The sequence below is a fragment of the Myodes glareolus genome, chromosome 14, assembly GCF_982192425.1.
Source record: "Myodes glareolus chromosome 14, mMyoGla1.1, whole genome shotgun sequence".
Classification (NCBI taxonomy): Eukaryota; Metazoa; Chordata; class Mammalia; order Rodentia; family Cricetidae; genus Myodes; species Myodes glareolus.
This window is the reverse complement of record NC_142039.1, coordinates 18,906,472-18,927,766: the sequence shown is the minus strand read 5'-3', so window position 1 is coordinate 18,927,766 and position 21,295 is coordinate 18,906,472. Positions and strand designations below refer to the sequence as shown.

The 21,295-nt window shown below is 41.2% G+C and overlaps 1 protein-coding gene across 4 annotated transcripts in view; it reads left to right on the top strand.

The window, feature by feature from the left end:
* Celf2 (CUGBP Elav-like family member 2) overlaps nt 1-21,295 on the top strand; it is an 811,194-nt gene that overhangs the window by 276,852 nt on the left and 513,047 nt on the right. For 2 of the 4 annotated variants that reach the window (XM_085699113.2, XM_085699106.2), the window contains exon 1: nt 18,695-18,853. The exons of the other annotated variants lie outside the window; for them this stretch is intronic. In XM_085699113.2, the coding sequence (XP_085555239.1) occupies nt 18,801-18,853 (53 nt within the window). In that variant the 5' untranslated portion in view covers nt 18,695-18,800. Of the gene's footprint in view, nt 1-18,694; nt 18,854-21,295 lie in introns of those variants that run through there. 4 annotated transcript variants of the gene reach the window in all.

Genomic DNA, 21,295 nt, shown 5'->3' with positions numbered 1-21,295 from the left:
GTTAAAATATTCTGGAATGAGATCTAGGCTTTATCATTTCTAAAATGTTTTCCCTAAGAAATCCTATGATGCATTCAATATTGAGAACCATGGTCTTCTATACTCTCTACTTTGACTTGTTTATCTATAAAATGGGCTCATCAGCTTAAAAGCTATGTAAGAAAACTTTTTGAACTCAGGGCCTCAGCAAAGTTGAGCATACACTCTTACCCACAGCCTTAGCTCCATTCCAAGAAAGGTTTTAACCATCCTAAAGCATGAAACCCCTTCTAAAGACCCATAGCACTAGAAGAAGGTTTGTTAAAGACTGAGAGTCAAGGTGAGAGGGATGAGATTGAAGATAAGATCAAAATGGGTGGATTTAATAACTTTGTCCACTTTAAGGTCTGACATTGGTGAATTTTGTGATTTGATTTGGTTTTGCTTTATTCTCTATAAGCAGAATAACCCATACTACTTTTGAAGGAAACAAAAACAAAACAAAAGTGTTTTTTACCATATATTTTGAATGTGTAATAGTATTTAAATTCTCTAATAGTTTGGTTTTGATGTGAAATCTAGAGTCAAAGAAACAGGGGAGCTTTCTGGTCTTACCCAATCCTGTGCATATGTATATCTGGAGTGAGCAAAAGTGAATGACCCCTGCAGGCTTGAGCATCATAAAGCAGAGGCTAGGTGCTGGTGCTTTGTGGGGTTGCCAGGGTCACAGTAGAGTGGAGAACTGTAAGCAGAGACTGCTTCTTCATTTCCCAGCCACCCAGACTCGAAAATCACAGAGAAACTATATTAATTACAACACTGTTTGGCCAATAGTTCAGGTGTTTTCCTAGTTAACTCTTATATCTTAAATTAATCCATTTCTGTTAATCTATGTATTACCATGAGGCTGTGGCTACTGGTATGGTTTTCTGGCATCTTTCTCCTTTGGCAGCTATGTGGCATCTCTTTGACTCCACCTACTCTCTATATATATCTCTTCCAGCCTGGCTTTACTCTACTAAGCCATTGACCAAAACAGCTTTTTTCATTAACCAATAAAAGCAACATATACAGAATGATATCCCACATCATCTCCTCTTTTCTGTTTAATTAAAAAAATTTCAACTTTGACATAATAAAATTTCATATACAAAAAAACTTTCAAACAATAGCTATATTACAATATTTATTCTATTTACATTTGGAAAACTAAGGAAAATACTTTACTATCTATCCTATCTTTGTGAGTCTGAAGTTTTTTATATAACTTATCTTTTAACATAGCTAAGGAAAACTATAACTATCTGTCTTCAACCCTTCAAAGACCCTAGCAGGATATAATATTACCTAAGTAAACAGGAAGTACATTGTAAGCAACTTCCAAAATTCTAGAATTGACAGAGACATCTCACTGTCTTGACAGTCACCCAAAGTTCTTCTCTAATGTTGGGGCATCCATATTCAGCCTACAGGCCCATAGTATCTGGCAGACTTTTCCATGAAGCAGAAAATTTGAAGATCTGTTCAGCCTTATAATGATAAAGATCATCAGCTGCTTTCTTCCCTGTCCTTTAGAATGTCTGACCATTTCCTCTCTGAAGTAGGAACCCTGAATGACCATTCCATCTTTTGGAAAGTTTAGCAATCACTTTCCAGTGTGTCTTGTATGTCCAGTTCATACAGCATACTGTTAAACAATCCAGGCAAAAGCAAATTCTTGTCCTAATGTCTAGTCTCGTCACAATGAAGGTAAACTCCATAACAAGTTTCTTCAATGAGAATCAACTGAAGTAGTGCTGCCAGAAGAAGATTTGTCTCACTGTCAAGAAAAGTCAAAGTTTTTAAAACATTTTAAATGGCATATTACATAGGTCTTTGAAGTGTTGATTATCTAACTGAAATATTTCTCTGTATATCTAGAAAACCTAATTAATATGACTATAAGATGGACTATGATAAATGACTATCTATTAATCTGTAATTTAAAATTATACATTACATTTTTAAATGAGCTGCACAAACACAATACCGTAAACAAGAGCAAAAATATATATATACACAGGGTAACAAATGGATCTTAAATTTATTTCAATAGATCAAGATCCATACCAATGTAAACTATCATGTTTATGTCATATTCCCCTTTAAATGAAAACAAACATTTATAAATAATAATTTTGGACATTTGAGCATAGTTTTCTCCAACTGGCTTCCTGCTGTTTGTTGGGTGAAGTATTTTTAGGGTTCATGGAGATCTTTCATGGGTCTTGTTCCATCAAACTGCATTAATGTAGAAGGAACCAATAGGTTCTCATATTCTGTGGTGGCAAGAGCAGACCTTTTTCCAAAGTAACATATCGTTAGACTCAAATTTTGAAGTCAAGATACCTTTAAAGTATATATGTTGGTTTATCTTAGCAGCCCCCAGAATCAAATGTCTCTCTGTGGTCAAAAAAACAAAAAGAAAACACTATAATATATATAATCCAGACTCTCTGTGTATTTTTCATCTTTACATGGCATCTTTTGCTCTATTACTTTTTAATATTTAATATCTTTATTCCTTTAATCTATGTCTGTCTGTACTCATTTTTTAAAACTATTTACTTCTTTTTATAACTGTTTCTACTCTTTTTCCTCTCTCTCCCAAGCCTACATATATTTTTGAAAACACACTTGACCTGTTTAAAGGTTTATTTTTGTCTAAATCTATCTTTATTGCATATCTATAATTATTTTCTGACCAGGAGCACCTTTATGTTTTTAATTAAGTGGTCATTAGCTAGGACCTGTTGCGTCTTCCCAGTCTGTGAAGTATCCTCACCACCCCAGCTCCAGGGACACAGGAGGTCTATGTTGCCATTAAGTAACTAGTAGCATGTTGCTCACAAATCCCAATTAAGTACAGGACCTCCCGAAAGAGCCAGAGCTATCATCTCTTAAAGAAGCCATGTAGTTTTTGCTGCTGTTGCTGAGTTAGGGAGCCTTCTCGTAAAGAAACCGCACCTCTGCTTACAGCCAGAAAACAGAGTCTATCTGGAAAAAATAATGGAGCTTCCAAGAAGTTGCACTTGACTCCTGTTTTTATGGGTCTAGAAGCCCTGTTTTCTTTTTCTTAAGCTTTTTAAAGTCTTATGTGGACTCATGCCTCAGATGGTGGGTACCATTTCGTAAGCAGAGATTGCTCATTCATTTCCCAGCCATCCATACCTGAATAATCACACAGAAACTATATTAATTACAACACTGTTTGGCCAATAGTTCAGGTATTTTCCTAGTTAGCTCTTATATCTTAAATTAACCCATTTCTATTAATCTATGTATTACCATGAGGCTGTGGCTACTGGTATGGTTTTCTGGCATCTTTCTCCTTTGGCAGCTATGTGGCATCTCTTTGACTCCACCTTCTCTCTATATATATGTTTTCCAGCCTGGCTTTTCTCTGTTAAGCCATTGGTCAAAACAGCTTTATTCATTAACCAATAAAAAGAACACATGTACAGAAGGACATCCCACATCAGAGAACCTGGAGATCTTATCCCATCCTGATCTGAGGCCACTATGTGTGGGAACAGCAGGGAAATCCTTTCAAACTAAGGAACTCACATAGCTGTAGCCTCTGGTATTTGCAAGCATCAGTGACACCATTATCCTGAACCCTGCACATCAACATGATTCTAATTAGCTTAGCCTGTCAGTAGTATTAAGTTGGGGTTATTACAGACTCCAGTAACTGCCTCACTTGGGGCTCAGCAGGTTTCAATAAGCAACATGCCTGTTGATAAAGCATTCTCCTCTCCCCAAATCATCCCAGAAAAGTTTTTTTTGAAAAAAAAAGTGAATAATTCTATCAGAGAGAATATTCTGTGAAAATGAACCCACTTATCAAAAACAGACAATCTTTACAATCTGTCTTAGTACTCTTTAGAGAAGCAGAAACAACTGAGAAAGAGGGTGGGTCCAAGAAAAGGGGTGTGTCCGAAATAGGAGGTGGGTCTGAGAAAGACGGTCGGTCTGGGAAAGGGAGTGTGTTCTTATGAGAGATTGGTTCAGATGATTGTAGAAGCTGTCTATCACCATTGGTTATATTCAGGTCACCAATGACTTAACGGATGGCTGCCTGCGTTGGTGAGGACAATCTCCTGAATCCATCACTTAGAATGTTCATCTTTGTTGGAAATGCTGTCTCAGATGTGCCAAGAAGCATAGTTGAAACTGGGCACACAAATCAAATTGACACAGTTAATCTTCAGGGTGCCTTTCTCACCCTTGCCAACAAGCAACACTTATAGGATATCCACAGAGTGGTAGCCTTTGTCTTCCCCTTTTCCTCAGGCGCTTGCCTTGAAAGCCTCACTTCCTGAAGTAAGGCTTTGAGGTTTCTTGGCTTGCACAACTGATGATCTATGATTGAACTTGGAATATATTTAACAAAAGGAATGCACAGGCATGAGGCTGGATGACTGGACTCCATCTGTGTTACTTACTTTGGTGTTGCTGTGATATAATTTTACTTGAAAGGTTTATCTAGGCTCACAGTTTCGATGGATTAATATTAGCCCTGGGAAGGCTTGTTGAAACAGCCATTGGCAGAAGTGGGAGTATGGGATGGTGGCTGTTAGACGTGGCAATAGAAAGGAAACAGGATTCAGACCAGAGCTTGAGGTATATAGAACCTTGAAGGGTTTGCCTCTACTTACCTACCTCACCACTAAAACCTTCAGAAAGTATTCCAAGCTGGGTGTTCTACCACTGGTTGTCCCTTAGGGCTATCCTCTCACCTGGAAGAGAGAAGGACCCTGCATGGATACCTGCCTTCAAAATGCCCTTATCTCTACCACCAGAATTCATACTAGCGGTGTTGGCTCCATGAAAACTTCCAGCCAAAGCATTTGATCACCCTGAAAAACATGGCATTTGGAAGTTCTTAATTATACAGTCTTAAAATTTATGAAGTTTAATTCTACTACATTTACATGATGAAGCTTAGGAAGGATTATTTTCAAATATAAAACTCACATTATGTGTTTGACTTAGGTTTGAGCTATGGCAGTCCTCTCTCGGGTGATCAGTAAAGAAGTCTATGTAGTGCAATGGTACTCAGCTCATCCTGCACACAAGCATTTCCTAGAAGCGTAAAAAACACTGGTCCTGGACTGCCAGCCTCTGAAGTTCCATTTCAGTTTTTTCTAGACATTGGACTTTTCAAAACTCCCAGCTGAGGCACAGTTCTCCCATAGATGCAACCATGCCCCAGAATTTATGCAAAAAATAATTAAATCAACAGTTTCAGCCTGTTGGTTGTGACACAGTAGACTATATCTGAAAGGAACTAGCATCTGTTCCTTCTCTCATTGCTATGACCAAATACCTCATAAAGAGCAAGTAGAAAGGAGGAAAGGGTTGCATGGCTCACAGTTGGAGGGATACAGTCTACTGTACTGGGAAAGTCGTGGTGGCTGCCACCGGCAGGAAACAAAGATGAATGGTACTGCTCAGTCACTTGCTCGTGTTCATGCAATGTGAAAGTCTAGCTAGCCCAGGGAATGGTGCCACCACAGTTGATGGGTGTGAGGTGGGGAAAAGTCTTCCCATCTCAAATGAACCTAATCTATAAATCACTCACAGTTTGCCCAGAGGTTTGCTTTCATGTGATTCTAAATTCTACCCAGTTGACATTCAATATAAACCATCATACATCCTAAATCCCTTCAAGGGAATGAATAGATAAATATAAGGTGTGCATGTACAACAGAATAGTTAGTATCCAGTCTTAAAAAACATGGCAGCCTGTCAACTGTAGCATGGGTGAACCTGGAGATCATTATATCAAATGAAATAAGCCGTTCCACATGCTATTGCTTACATATGGATTTTATAAAAGTAATTTCATAGAAATGGAGAAGAGGGTGGTATTTTCCCATGGGGAAAAAAATAGGGAATGTGGAAAGAGTGAGGAATTGCCATGACACCAGCCCAAGAATCAGAAATGTTAGATAAACAAAAAGAATAAGCTTACGAGACCCATTTAACCGCATAGTGACTGTAGTTAATAACATTTATTATGTTACTGAAATTGAGAAAAAAAATTTAAATGTTCTCCCACCAAGTTAGAAGTATGAGAGGCGATGCATAAGCTAGTCCATAAAGAAGAGGTTCCGTGAGGGTTGTATGTATGCTTCATCCTGCTCCACAGTCTAATGCTTCATACATGCTTTTGCTTCATACATACTTTTGTTTCGGCATTGTTGAAACCAGAACAATGCTAGCTCCTCCCACTCCCTAAGGTGAGCATTAAAATGATAATATATATAAAAACCTCAGGTCCTCAGAATGCCTGCATGGGTAGAGATTCCTTCAAACCTAGAGATTTCTAGCTGGGAATGTGTTTGGAATCATCAAGGATAACTAAGCCTCCGTAATAGGTAACTTCTTATAAACCAGGTCTGCACGGTTAGAAAGCACCAGTTGTGATCTCTCTGAAGGCAAATTCCAGCAAAGGACTAATTATTTTCAAAGGAAGTGACCGTGTGTGTGCTTCTGTGGGTGTGTGTAAGTGTTGGTGTGTCCCTGGGGAGGGCAGCCCTGAGTACCGTTTCTCAGGTACCATCCACCTATCTGTTTCTAAGACAGGGTTTCGTACTAGCCTGGAACCTGCCAAGATGGCTGAGCTGATCCCAGGTTATCTATCTTCCTCTGCCTGCTCAACCCTGAGATTGTGAGCACAAACCTCCATGTCCATTTGGGGGTTTTGTTCATTTGCTCATTTGTTTGTTTTGTTGTTTTTTTCATTTTTAGGCAGTTTTAGGAACTTGAACTTTGGTCTTCATGCTTGTCAGACAAGTGCTTCATTGACCGAGTGGTCTCCCCACTGCTATTACATGCTTTCTGTAAGTTGTGATTCAACTCAAGGAATGGAAGTCATATTGATGGAAAGCAAATGGCTTCTTGTTGGTTGCAGGAAGTCCAGAGAAGTAGAGAGAGGGATGGAGAAACAGGCAAACATGTTGCCATAGTGACCAGGTGGTCTGACATCTCCCTAGAGAGGTGGAAGAACAGAATGTATCTAGAGTTAAGCTTAGTGGGAAAAAAAAATCAAAGCAAATTGGTTGTAAACAATACCTCTTGCCTCCGAAGGGAATATTTACAGCCTCCTCCTTGCAATTATTATTTACTTAGGATTAAAGACTAGAGACTTTTTGTCTTTTGTTTTGAGACAGGGTATCACTAGCAATGCAGGCTGACCTAGGACTTTCCCATTCCTGCCTCAGCTTTCCACTGCTAGGATTACAGGTGTGCTTACCACCCCCAACTAGAATGATGCTAGTAAAACAAAGAAAAATAGAGACATAGATACACACAAAGGGAAGCATTAAAACAAGAGCCATAGAGGAGTTGGTCAAATACTTGCCTTCATAGTGAACTCCACACTTGGGAAAAGAATTTCCAATTTACAAGTGAATAAGCCTTGTAGAAAGAGAGCATAGATTAAATAGGATAAGAACTGTGTGGATTTGTGATAACTTTAATACGTGTTAAATATTCAGTTATAAAAAGTCCTCCCTCCCTGCATTTCTAATTATAAACTGGCATATTCATTTAAACATTGTCAGCAAGAGATCAGAATTCTCACTTTTCAGTGCTTCAGCAGGAAGAAAGCCCTTAAGGTCTGATATCACGCACACACACACACACCCCAGAAAAAAATAAATCTTGTTTTAAAGGTTAGATCAAACCTTTCTCTAAAAAACAAAGTACAATACTTTCTAATCCATAATGCCGGTCTAATAGCAAAGGTATAGGAGATATTTTTATTACGCTATTGCAATGAGTTGATTTTTCATTCTATCTTTTTATTTTATTGATTGATGTTGTTTTGAGACATGATCTTTCATGAAGACCAGGATGGCCATGAGCATCCGACCCTTTTTCTTTGCACACCTCTCAGGTGCTGGGAATGCAGGTGTGTAAAGCCATTCAGGGTTATGCGGTGCTGGGGTTGGAACCAAGAGCTTCGTGCATGCCAGGCAAGCACTCCACCCACTGTGCTACATCCCAACCCTTTAAAAACTGAGCATGTGCCAGGCATACTTTTAACCCCAGCACTGAGTTCAAGTCCAGCGGAGCCTACAGAGAGAGTTCCAGGATAGACAGGCTCTAAAAGCTACAGAGAAACCCTCTCAAAAAAAGAAGGAAGAGAAGGAAGAAGAGGAGAAGGAAGGGGGGAGAGGAAGAGGGAGAAGAAGAAAAGAAAAGAAAAGAAAAGAAAAGAAAAGAAAAGAAAAGAAAAGAAATGAAATGAAAAAGAAAACCAGAACGTGCTTTATAGTAAAATAAAACAGAGGGACTAAAAAGATGCCTCAGCCCTTGCTGTTCTTACAGAGGACTCAGGCTCAGCTCTCAAATGGTTCAAGACCATCTGTGACTCTAATTCCAGATCTGATGCCCTCTTCTGGCTTCCTTAGGCAATGAAGGCACATAGCACACATTCAGATAAAAATTTGTACACATAAAATAAAAATAAGTAAATCTTTTTTTTAAAAAAAAAAAAAGAAAACAAAAGCTGGTTAAAAGTAAAAACCCAGATTCTTCTCTGTCTTCCCAATTCCCATAAAGCACAATTCTATGTTATCAAGAGAGATGTCAAGCTAGCTCACTTCCCAGGAAGCCTCATGAGGCCAGTGGAGGGGGAGGGGAGTCAAGATGAGTGCAATGCCCAGCAGGGAATCTGTAATTAATGGATTTTGAGCTTTGTGAAAAGCATTCTTTGTCTGCACATAAAGAGAGGGCTTTGTGGTTTCTGCCAGTTGTTTTTATCGTTGCTCTCAATCAGCTGTGCCCGTTACATTCTTTTTCTTCGTAGATTGAGTGAGTTCTCAGAGAGTGTGTTCCTTTTCAGTGTTGGTCCTTTTCTATAAGATGCCTGCCAGAGCCGACTTAGAAGAAATGGCATGGCAGAGCTAACTTACACCCTAAAAGCTTCCTTTTCCACTGGAAAAGCCACACCTGCCTGAATGGCTATGGGATGCCCCAGTAGCTTACACAATGAAACACTTCAGCCAGCACACTGCTGCTACACTAGCTAGCTCATATCAGAAACATTTCCCTGCATTTGGTCTTCAGTATAAGCAGAAGAAAATGCAGGTGATGTGGAGAGAAAAGACTGCTGTAAAACAGAATGTTGGACCAATAAATGTTTCCGAAAATATCAATAAGTAAATGGAAAATTCAAGTCTTTTAATGGGCACCTCCCCTTCTTACACTATGATACTTCTCTGTAAATTAAAGTAACCATACTTAAAATTCTTGGTGGCAAGATAAAATACTGTTGTCCCCTTTCTATAATGCCTAATTCCCTGTCTTCATTGCTTATTTCATTTTTAAAGTCTTTCAATGTCATCTTATCAAAATTTCTTTCTTAACACTATCTCATTTCATAGATAGAACACTGTGCATATAAACATAGATATTTATGTAATGCATCTTGTTGGATGTCTAAGTTTCCTTGATAACTCATCAATATACACCAACATACCCAGCAGCTCTTTGAAGGTCTTACTGCACAAATATTTCAAAATGATGTATCTTATGAGATTTTTAGAACAAATTGCTTTCCTGATGACAATTACAACTCAGCACTGACCTTTAAATGGTTCCATTTCTTTGTATCACTTTCCCTCTTCCATATGCTCTCTTTGAGGAGTTTTCCAGTTCAGCGAGTTTTATTCTTTCATAGATGCGTAATTGTTCCTCAATTGATCTTTCATATTTTAATGGCATATATAATTCTGATAAATGGATCTTTATGTGCTCAAAATGCATAAAGTTTTCTTTTTTCCACGAGAAACATTCTCATTAACACTCTGAGAATTTCATACAATGTATTTGATCTCATCCATACCCACCCCCCCACCCCCCCGCTCCTCCCATATTTACCCACCCACCCCAGCACTCTGTCTGTCTTCCTCTTCCTCTTTCAAGCCCAATCAAGTCCAATTTTTACTGTTCAGATCCCCTTGAGCATGGAGCCTGCCCTGAGAGTGACCTACAGGGGTCACACTCTAAGAAAACTCTGATCCTCCCTCTTTGTGTTTTTAGTAATTGCTTTTTATTTAAGAATCCCCTTTGTAATTGTTTTTGCTTGAAAACAGAGTTAGAAATGACCTCCCTTGTGTTGTTCTCCACTTTTCTGTGGTTTCTTTTGTGAACTGTTCACATGCCTGATACTAATTTTGTTTTCCATAGGAAGTGAGTCCGGGTTATCCACCCCCAAAATTCAGCCCGGTGCTGTGCTTCCTCCCGCACAATTCTGCTTCCCTAAGGTTCCAGAACCTCTGCAGACAATTCTGCTAGCTGGAGACCAAGTATGTAAACACAGGAGCCTATGAGGGACGTTTGTATTTAAGCCACAATATTATTGCAGGCAGGTGGCCATCATGTTGCTCTAGCTGCATGGCTCAGAGCACCAAGTCACGCAGGGCTCTAGCCAGGGAGCAGATGAATGGCGAGTTTTCATCGCTCTACTAGCAAACGTCTGCCTCCTTCCTCCTGGTTTGATCTGTGAATTCTATATTCATGGAAAGGATCTGTTTAAAATCACATTGCTCTTTCTATAAATAGCCCACTTGAATTACATTTGTGATTCTAATACGTCCTCACACGTCCTTTTCTGGCTGGAGCCAGGCTCACCTGTACTGAGCATTAACCAGGAGATTCACTTACAGTACCTGTGCTACCCGTTTCACCTGAAAAAAAACAGACGTCACCATGGTCAGCCCTCCAGACTTAGTCCGGTTTAGCCTATGCCTGCTCAGAAGGCAGCTTTACCCAGGGTTCCTTGCGGCCGAACATGTCTTCCCAGGGCTCTTTGCCCAGTGGAAAACATACCAATGGTATCTACGGATTGGTTGTTCTATTTCACAGCAATGAGAAGTGAAGGGCTTGGAAATGCATAGCAATTTGGCAAAGTAGTTTTACGACAATTAATCTAATTTTCTTCTTGATGGTTGGGCTACATTTTTGTACGAATTTGCTTTTTGTTCAGTAATTCAGTTATATTTTATTTTACAAAAGTATTGAACTACAACATATTGGGACTTTTAGCTAGCAAAGGAGAAGGGAAAGGTGACGGGTCATCTTTTATCACGGTGGATGCCCTGTTGGTAAGCAAACTCGATAATGTCTAGATGCTAAAACATCCTTCGGTTGCTAAATAAATACTCTACACTGTCCATCTATAGCTTGTTTGCTGCGGTTACCACCTTACAGGAAATAAACAGGTGTGCAGCTCTTTAGATCTCTGCCTCTGGCCTGGTGTGTTGCACACTTTAACTCCGTTTTCCTCTGTAGCATCAGAGGAAGGTTTGCCTTCTCCGCTCAGTGATCCCAGGCGAGGCAGTCCTGGATCAGAAACTGGCATTGTGTCGTTAACAGGCAACTTGGCAAGTATGTTTGACTTTCCACTGAAACTCAGATTTCCCTCTTCAGACTGGCAAAGAGTTGAGTCTCTAAGCACACAACCCAGAAGAACATAATGCCACCATTAATGCAATGTAAAACAAAAAGAAAGAACCGGGAGATCAATATTCCCCTAACGCCCTGGCCCACGACACGGAGACCCAACAATCTGTGTCTCTTTTGAATGTCTCTTTGTGCCTGTTGCTGTAAACCATGAGTGTTAACAACGACAGGCTGAGAATTAGAAGCACACAGCTTGAATATTGCATCTGCCCCGGCAGCACAGGAGTTAATCAAAGCTCTAATATTTTTTTGCCTCCTGGATGGACTGAATTTGGCCTCTGATTCCTCTGAATGGCATGCAAAGCAGCCGGCTGGGTGTGAGTCCCCTCCATCTCCCTTCTTTCTCACTTTTCAAATATGTCTGGCAAAGTCCCAACTTCCCCCTCCTGCCTCCACTCTACTTTGCTCTCCCGTGCAGCTGAACAAGATTCCAAATGAGAAACAGCATTCCTTCCCAATCTTTAAAGGAGGGCCCAAGCCCAGTGGAAAAAAACATACCAATAAATACGTGGACCCTGAATGACTGTTCAGGGTCTTCTGCTATTCTTAGCAGGGTTTAGAGCTGTCTGTTTAGAGATCCTTCCTTTTTTTACTGTGTAGTGTCCTGGAATAGCAGTTCTTCAGCCATTGATGGAGCACCAAAACACATATCTTTGTTCCTGGGCTTTTCATAGCATCAGATGTTGGAAGTAAAACACGCAAGCACTTGGAATTCCATTAAAACGACACTCCTTTATCTAGAAGAAGAAAAACGCTGTTGTGGGAAGTTCGTCTCTATAGACACCATTAAGTGAAGATACCTACAATGCACGTTTTATATAACTGAAGATGAATGGTTAACCCTTCCTGTGCTGGTTCCTGACAGCCAGAACTTGAAGGGAACATGAGAAAATACAGCAGCCCTGTTTACTGAGTCTCTTTTTTTCTTGTTGTTTGCTTTTAAATTACGGCTTTAGTCAAAAATGATCTGGAGTGGGGCTTCTGTGTGTGGCATGTAATACAGTGTGTTTGGTATTCCAATACAATAGACACCATCAAGAAAAAGATTAAAAGCGATTAAATATATTTTAATGCCTTATTAATAACATCAAGAGAACCATTACAGACAGCGAACCTTGACAGTGATGCTAGCTAGTGTTTTTATATGAAAATTAGTCTAATGTGTGATTGCCAGATCTCCACAAATGAAAGCAAGGACCCACAATTGAAGTTGTAGTATATAGATAAATGTATAGTATTTATTATATTTAATTATTTATATAATATATTAATTATATATAATTGAATATATATAATTTTAGTATAGTTAGTTCTTATACAGTATCCAGGGAATAGCCATACTAAAATATAATTTGTTGTTTCTATGAAACAAAGCACAAGCCAAGCACACCGTATCCTACCTGGCTACCCTGGCCTGTCCCAGCTGTGGGTTTCAGGCTTGGTGTGCCCTCAAAAGCTTGTAGCACTTCCTAGGACTTTCCAGGGTCAAGGACAAGCATACAAGTTTCTCAGCTCCTTCCATCTGTCATCTTAAAAACTTTCACACATCCTCAAGCCCAGGAAGTCTTCTCTTCCAGCAGCAGCACACATTTCCAGTTAGTCACTCCACACCCGTCAGGGAAGGCGCCCAGCCATTGGAGGAGAAGGTGAGATCTGGCAGCAAGGAAGGAAGGGAAGACTGGGATGCACAGCCCTGCAGAGTCTCTGTCAGGAAGGAGCTGAACAGGAAGCGAGGAGGAGAGAAGCAAGAATTTCTAAAACAAAGACAAGGAAACTTTAAGAAAAATCTGATCCCTAGAAAGGAACTTTATCAGAAAACAGAAAAGAATTTTTTAAATAATAAACATACAAACAAATAAAAGCAGGATTAGGGGAATGGCAAGGTGTAAGCATGAGGACCTGAGGTTGAGTCCATGTCACCTGTGTGAAAGCCCATGCACGCCAATATGCCTGTTCCCACGGGGCGGAGCCCAGTGCATCCTCAGGGAAACCACTGACCAGTCTATCCAAACTGGACAGCTTCTGATTAGGTGAGAGAACCTACACCAAGTCAACAGTGTACCACACAGGTGCACACACACACACTCACAGGCCTGCACCATGCACATCTCACAAACACACACACACACACACACACACACACACGATTAAAAGTAAAGAAAGAACAAAACCACAGAAGACAAATGAAAATGTGTTTTTATGTCTGTACAAAGCACACTTAAAAAAAAAATTCTTTATCCATTTGATAAAACTCCTGACCCCATAAGGTTGAAGACCTGAGTTCAGAGCCCCAACCTCAGAACCCACAGGAAATCCCAATCCCGGAAACATATGCCTGTAATATAAGCAAATGCAAGATGGGAGACAGAAGCTCCCAGGCTGGTTAACCTCGTCTGCTTTGACAAACTTCGAGGCCACTTTGACTCAAAGAACAGAGAGAGGGAAGGTACCTGAGACAACATTGGAAATTGTTCTCTTACCTCTGCACTCCAAGTGTATCAAGTACACACATATATGCACGCGTGCGCGCGCGCGCACACACACACACACACACACAAAACTAAATAATTTCTTGACTACCAAAAACCTAAACACTGACAAGACAGAGAGACATGGTGAGACCTCGTATCTGTCTTTCAGAGCCCCTGTGAGGTAGCTGGTTTAACTTACGGTTGGTTGGCGGTAAATTCTTTCTCCTCATTGGTTGCCTCGCGCATCCGGTGTTTCGTGCTCCTCTGACACATCTGAGGAGGTTCCAGACTTTTGCTTTGGCTCCAGTGATTTGCGTTTATTCAGAGGGAACCCACCCAGGGTGCCCCAGAACTAGAAAGTGCTGTGCTTGCTGAGGGACACTGACCCCAGGAGTAGCATTTCCCAGGTTGTTCTCAGCAGAGGCCTGCTGCACAGGGCAGCTTCCTGGACTCTGGCTGTCTCCTGACAGGGACTTTGCATGTCCATCTGCTTCCCACATCGCTGTCGCCCAGAGCCTGAGCCTCACAGGCTCCTAAGGTTTTCTTGTTTGGATAGAGGAGACAGAAAGAGTGGATTTCCTTTTTGATTGGAACTTGGGTTGTACTTTTATTTTTATATTTTATCTGAAGAAACTGAAGAAGAAAGAGCACCACAGAGGTAGATGTTAGTTAAGTGATGGATTCACAGAGGCGTTAGTTGTATGAAGAACAGACAGCTTTGTCTTCCCAGTGCTGATAATACAGAGTCACTAATTTTATTTTATCTGCAAGGAAACAAACCGAAAAACAAAGCAGTAACAGCCAGGCTTGATGGTCCATGCCTACAATTCCAGCATGTAGAGGCTGAGAAGAAAAATCAGAGTTTGTGGTCAGCCTGGGCTACACAGTAAAACTTAGTAAAACCAAACAAAGCAACAAAAATACTTTTATGTAAATGAATCACTTTCTCAAAATTGAGAAAAATAAGACAAAAAAAATGAAAGTTCACGCAATTCACACAATGATACAAAGGAAAAACATAGTTTCTCAAGGCTGAACTTAACATTTTACCCCTGAGAACAAAACTTTTATTGTTGGCCTGCTGTGTTCCAGATAAGCAGCTGGTTCCAATCTGAACAAGGCGATGTTTTTGCTCTTGTGCAGTAAGCAGACTCTTCGCTGATAGCAAATGTACAAATCTGATGGCCTAAGAATTAGCAGATTGATCTATTTTGTCTTAGCACTTGGGGGCTGAGGCAAGACACTCACTCTCACTGAGAGTTCAAGGCCAGCCTATATCACAGAGGGACCCTGTCTCCAAAACCAATGTAAAATATCAGAACAGAAAACCAACACATTGGGTTTGAGCATTCAGTATTGCAGGAACAGAAGGATAAACTAAAAGGCAAAAAGGAAATTTGCCTCAACTTAAAGTACAAATTTAATACATATTGCATGTAAAATACTTGAACCTTAAATTAAAAATGAAATATTTAGTGCATTTAGAGTTCAATGAATCTTTTATTGATCCCATTTTTTCTCTCATATATATACATATATATACACATATGTGTATCTATATACATATATACACACATATATATGTACACACACACACACATATATATATATATAAATGTTTTCACGAAACAGGTTTCAAATGATGTTATGGACACTAATAGCTTGGGAGTGACAGGGAAAGGCCTTGAATCTGATGCTGGCCCCACCCCCACCTCAAGAAGATGCACTCTGTCTGAGCGTCAAGTTGAGAGGAAAAGAATGAGGGGCATGGTTGCCCTGGTGGACTTGTAGGCATACCTGCTAAACACGGTGGTGCTCAGGGATCAAGCCAGTCGCTTACTTTCTTCGCAGCCCAGAGCTCATTTATTTCAGGAAGGTGAGCACACCCCTGTTGCTCATAAACAAGTTAGCTATGAGGAGTGCAGTGGGTGGGCCATGGCGCACCAACATCAAGCCCTGCTCAACACTCTGAAGCAAGCTTTAGCTGTGTCTCTTCAGGAGGTCTTGATGCAAGATTTTGTTTGAAAGAAAGATTCTACTCACCGTCGTTTAAAAGGTCTGAAAAACCCACTGCTCAAAGGCATGGCGGCTGATGCCTCTAATCTTTGCATTTGGGAGGCTGAGGCAGGAGAATTACGTGCCCTAGAGAGTATGTGGGCAAACTTGGTTACAACGAGGCCTTGTTTAAGAAAAACAAAACAAAATAAATGATTTTGCAACTCAGGATCATGTTTACCCATTTGTGCTTTGGCGCAAAGCCAAGTCTCTTCCCTTTTTCTCCTCCCATTAACCCTGAACTCTTAAGTATTAAGGCCTCATTGCTCTCGCCTCCCCAGATCTGGATCCCTGCGGTACAGTGGGCTAATGAGTTAAGGATGATGTCATTATAATTGCAGAAACTATTTCATGATAATCTTTTGTTTTTCTCTCACTAACTTTCTAAAGGAGAAAACACTTTATTATCTGAGCATCGGCAGCGTTTTGGAGGTAAACTCCATATGAAGGCTACTGCTATTAACCACATTGGATGAAGCACTTGGGAATTAAAAGCGTTATGTAAATGTTTACACATGCTTATGACATGGCCCCAGCTTCACACTGAGGTGGAACAAACAGCCCAGACAGAAGTATTAAACCCCAGAGAGGCAATGATTTCTTTTTTTGCAAAGTATGAAGTTGTCTTTTAATTTTAGCAGAAAGATAGTCGCACACTTTTGAAGAGTGTCATTCACAGCCATTAGGTGACATTTATGAGTGTGAAAGAAAGTCACTCTACATTGAGGGTTAACTATTTTAAGAACTGGGGTAGAGAGAGGGGTGCGGGAAGCAAGAAGAAGAGGGGAATAGGGGAGAGATTAAAATGGGAGAGGTTTTTGGAGTGACTAGAACTTTTGATAATAAAAATGACAGCTCCCAAAGGCAAGATCTGAGGATCTGTGCTTTTCTCTCTGGAAGAACAATGATATTCTCAAGATAACTTCATATTCTCTCTCTCTCTCTCTCTCTCTCTCTCTCTCTCTCTCTCTCGTCATTTTATTTTGCTTTATTTTTTGATAAGTTCCACATAAGAGGCAAGAAACTGGGAGAAATTGTAAACCTCAGCCCAGCCCCTTTCCAGGCCGCCTGGCTTACACAGAAAGGCATTCCAGAACACGCTCTTCTGAAGATGCCTCTCGCTGGTGGAGTGTGTACCTACTAGCCCTTTTGTGCTGCTACGAAGATTCAAACCCAGGACCTCACTTGTCCTAATCACGAGCCCTGCATCAACTCTAACCCTGAGCTACATCCCAGCTTCTAAACTTGTTTTTCAGCAAAGCTGAGAGGCCACCATGAGGGCCTCTGTCTGCTCTGCTAGCACAGGGGAGATTGCTTCCTTCCAGCCGGTTCTCCATGTATGGTAATGATCTAAAATTTTCTTTTTAAAATTAGAGTCAGAAAAAAGGGGGGAATTGACATAAAAGAAGGATGCACACAAAGCTTACACGGCTCAGGGCTCTAACAAAAACCTTGACAGTCTGAAAGCCTGGACTGGATGATTTCAAGGTTGTCTGACTCCAGGATCCTGGGAGGACAGGTGACAGGAGGAAGGGGTCCTGCCATAACTGCTGAGAAGCATTAGCGAGAGCCAGCATCCCCCCCGACAGGAGAGAGCCCGAGTCCAGGAGGCAGTGCTTAAGAAAATAAGAATTCCATGTACTGAGAAAGAAATCCCTCACCCTGCCAGTACAGAAGGCTAAGCCAGGAACTGCGGACTCCACAGGAGTCAGTGCTGCCTGGTTTTTCAGATGCGAACTGCAGGGGTCTTTGCTTTTAGTGTGTGTGTGTGTGTGTGTGTGTGTGTGTGTGTGTGTGTGTGTGTGTGTTGCCACCGCACTTGTGTGGAGGTCAGAGGACACCTTGCAACACGTCTCTCCTTACACCACGGAGGTTCTAGGAATAAAACAAAGGCTTGGCAGAAGGTGAAGTGCCTTTACTCACTGGGCCATCTCACAGGTCCTGTGTTTGGTGTTAAATAGGGGACAAAGGCACAAGTTGGTAGACACACTGACATTTTCACTTCACATTTTGAGTGATTGTGCATTTCCCTCTTCTTGTTATTTAAATTTAATGAGAGAGAAAGGAATGCGGAGAGGGGAGGGGAGCAAATGAAAATTCTGCAGGAAGTTGATGCCAGAAAACACAGTAAATTCGCGCTTGTTAGCAGTATGGCTCCAGATTATTTTTTCCGAAACAAATCCTAGCAGTAATGCAGTTACAGCCTCGGCGAGGGGGAGCTTTAAGCCAGGTATCAGTGTCCCAGAACCGAAGCGGGAGAAAGAGGAAGCAAGCAGCCTAGCCACTCATCTGAAGGGAATAGGAAAGGAAATCCCGGAGGCAGGAGAAGCCCCCCAAAGGAGGAGAAGGCTACAGCCCACAGTAATCTGTAAATGATTGCTCCTAAAGTCTGGAAGCTTCGGGCTTGAGCTGTGTTTGTTCCAAAAGAAAGCCGAGGAGAACGGAGTTAATAAAGAGAGATTTAACTGAGAACTCTGGTTGGAATAAAGTGGGCTACAAAAAAGGTCAAATTTGATCAGTTGGAGCAGATTACAGGGGCTTTGAAGGGTGGTGTGGAGAGCTGGAACCGGTCTGGGAAGTAATAGAGCTCGAGATTGATTCAGGGGGTGGAGAGAAGCCAGGACAAGCGCTTATCAGTCCTGGACGGAGGAAGAGCCGCGCTGCTGGGCGCTGCTGCTCCAGCCTGAGCCCAGAAGCCGCCTCTGCCTGCGTCCCTGTTACCCTGTCCAGGCACCTCTGCTCTCGGATTTGCCTTCCTTCCGCTGCTCTCAGACAATGGTTTCCTTAATCTCTGACTTGGACTCCCTGAGAGCCTGGAAAGTGTTAAGGTAGGCCTGCTTCTCTTTCTCTCCCGCGCTATTTCAGTTCAAGGCCAGCTCCTGCCCACCCCCACCGGCTAGGGAGAGAGGCTGGCATTCTCTGAAATGCCTGCGTTGGGGTTTAAGTGACAAGCCAACATGGCCGGAGGAATACTGTGTTCTGTCACAGGCACAACTTTAAGCAGACAGACAAGACGTGAAAGTGGTCCTCAAGTTTCCCTGCAGGGGAGCAGAGCACACAAGCTCTCTTCAGGAGCCTTCAGTGCTGTTTCAATGCTCCCAGTGCTGGCTGGCTCAGAAATGAGTCCTTACGTTTAATTATTGCTTCAGGGGGCACTGAAGGGATGGAATGGAATATGGAGGACTTCCTGGGGCTTCACAGAAGAGTAACACCCCCCCCCAAAGAAAACCTCATTATTGCCCACACTTGAAGAGTCCAAAGAATTGTGTGTCACTCCTGAGACTTCTCCCCTTACTCCCAGGTCAACTTTGGAAAAGTTGATATATACAAACAAACTCAGCTGGTGAGATAGTAAGTATGTAGTATGATCTCTCTCTCTCTCTCTCTCTCTCTCTCTCTCTCTCTCTCTCTCCCTCCCTCCCCTGGGGCTGGGAAATGGCGAAGTTAAAGTAGCATACAGAAGACCCTGGGTTTAACCAGGAGCTGTCTATAAACTCAGCCTTGCCGTACACGCTCAGAACCCCTGCACTGAGAAAGTAGACGCAGGAGTTCAGAGTCATCCTTGGCTCCAAGGCGAGTCTAAAGCCAGACTAAAACCCGATCTCAAAAATAAAGAAATGGATAATAAAAATGTAAAAAATGACCTCGGACCTCTTCACCGCGGAACTTAAAACCTAAGTTAAAATGGGCAAGCTCAGGTGTGGTCCCCACTTGAGCCTAAGCCCCTTTGGTGGAATCCACAGCGAATTGGTGGGTTGACTCAACTCTAAATGATATTCCCAAGGGGAACCATTTGGGGCAGTTTTTTAAAATGTTAAATTCAGAGATGGTTTTTATTATTATTTAAAATGGTTCGACTCAGTTTTCATGTTTTTCCAAACACCTTCTCCAAAACTTGGTTTTGTCAGAGGTAGACCAGAACCCAAGCCAGAATATATAGAATTAGAAGCATGCACCGCGGACCAGCCTACTGATGTTTGCCTGGGGTTATCTGACTTTTTATTTCACTTTTGTGAGTTCTGCCTCAGCATTTGTCTGATTTTATTAGTTTTAAAGCGACATCTATAAACAAGAACAAATAAAAATAGAGCAACAGTCATCTCCTTTTCTCCAGTTATTGTATCACTTATTTTTTTATCTATTTATTTTCTTTATTGTGTGCTGTGTGTGTGGGATGGGGGAAGACAGTGGCCCATGCCGTAGCCCACATGTGTCGATCAGGGTATGTCTTGTATGGAGACCCTTTTCTTCTTCCAACTTTATATGGACTCTGGATATCAAGCTTAGTTTACCAGACTCACCCCTTTAGTCCTGAATCTTATATTCTAGGACTTTCTGTATATTCACATTGTACATCATATAATATGTCCTTTTTCCAATTATATCATATCCATGTTTGGTCACCTATCATGGCTGTGGCTTTCATGGTCAAATACAGCACTGTTCTGTGATGCTCACCAACTGACAAGTTATCGTATTTGTTGAATATTTATATTATTTCCTGGCCTTGACTTGTATTGACAACGCAGTGAACATCTTTAGTGTATAGCTTTTATTTATTTTATTTTATTTTTCTTAAGTTAATTCCAAGATTTCTCGAAGAGAAGGTTAACTTTATATGTCTTTTGGTTGAATATTTTGTTTGCAAGGTTGAATTTAATTGTTTAAAAATTATATCTATTTTTTTATCTGTATGTGTACATGTGTGGGAAACGCAGAGAGAGAGTCACAGTGTGCTTGTGTGGAGGTCAGAAGCCAGCTTGAAAGAATTGGTTCTCTCCACCTATCATGTGGCTTCTGGGATCAAACTCAGGTTCTTCAGGCCAGCCAATAAGCACCCTTACTTCCTGGGCCATCTCACTGGCCCCTTGAACTTGGTTTTTAATTGGGACACAGTAGAGCATTTCTGTTCATCTTTTCACGGCATATAGGCTGGAATAACTTTCATTTGCCTTTTCTTTCCCTGAAGACTAACTTATTTCTAAAACTGAACGCTATCTTAAGAAAGTCTTCAAAAAATTCTCTTTGGGTGATTAACTTAATATTACTACACAAGTAGATGGGGAAGGCTCTGGTTTCAGAAATGTGTGTGGCTATGACAGCATCTTTGAAAAGTCAGCCCTCCGAAGGCCTTGTAAAATAATGTTCCCATCTTAACCTATTTAAAACTCCGGTGAGGTTTTCTTATTAATGTGTCCCTTATATAAGTGCAACGTATTTTGTGGTTAGAGTAAGTGAAGCTGCAGAGATTTGGAGCTGAGAAAGATAAA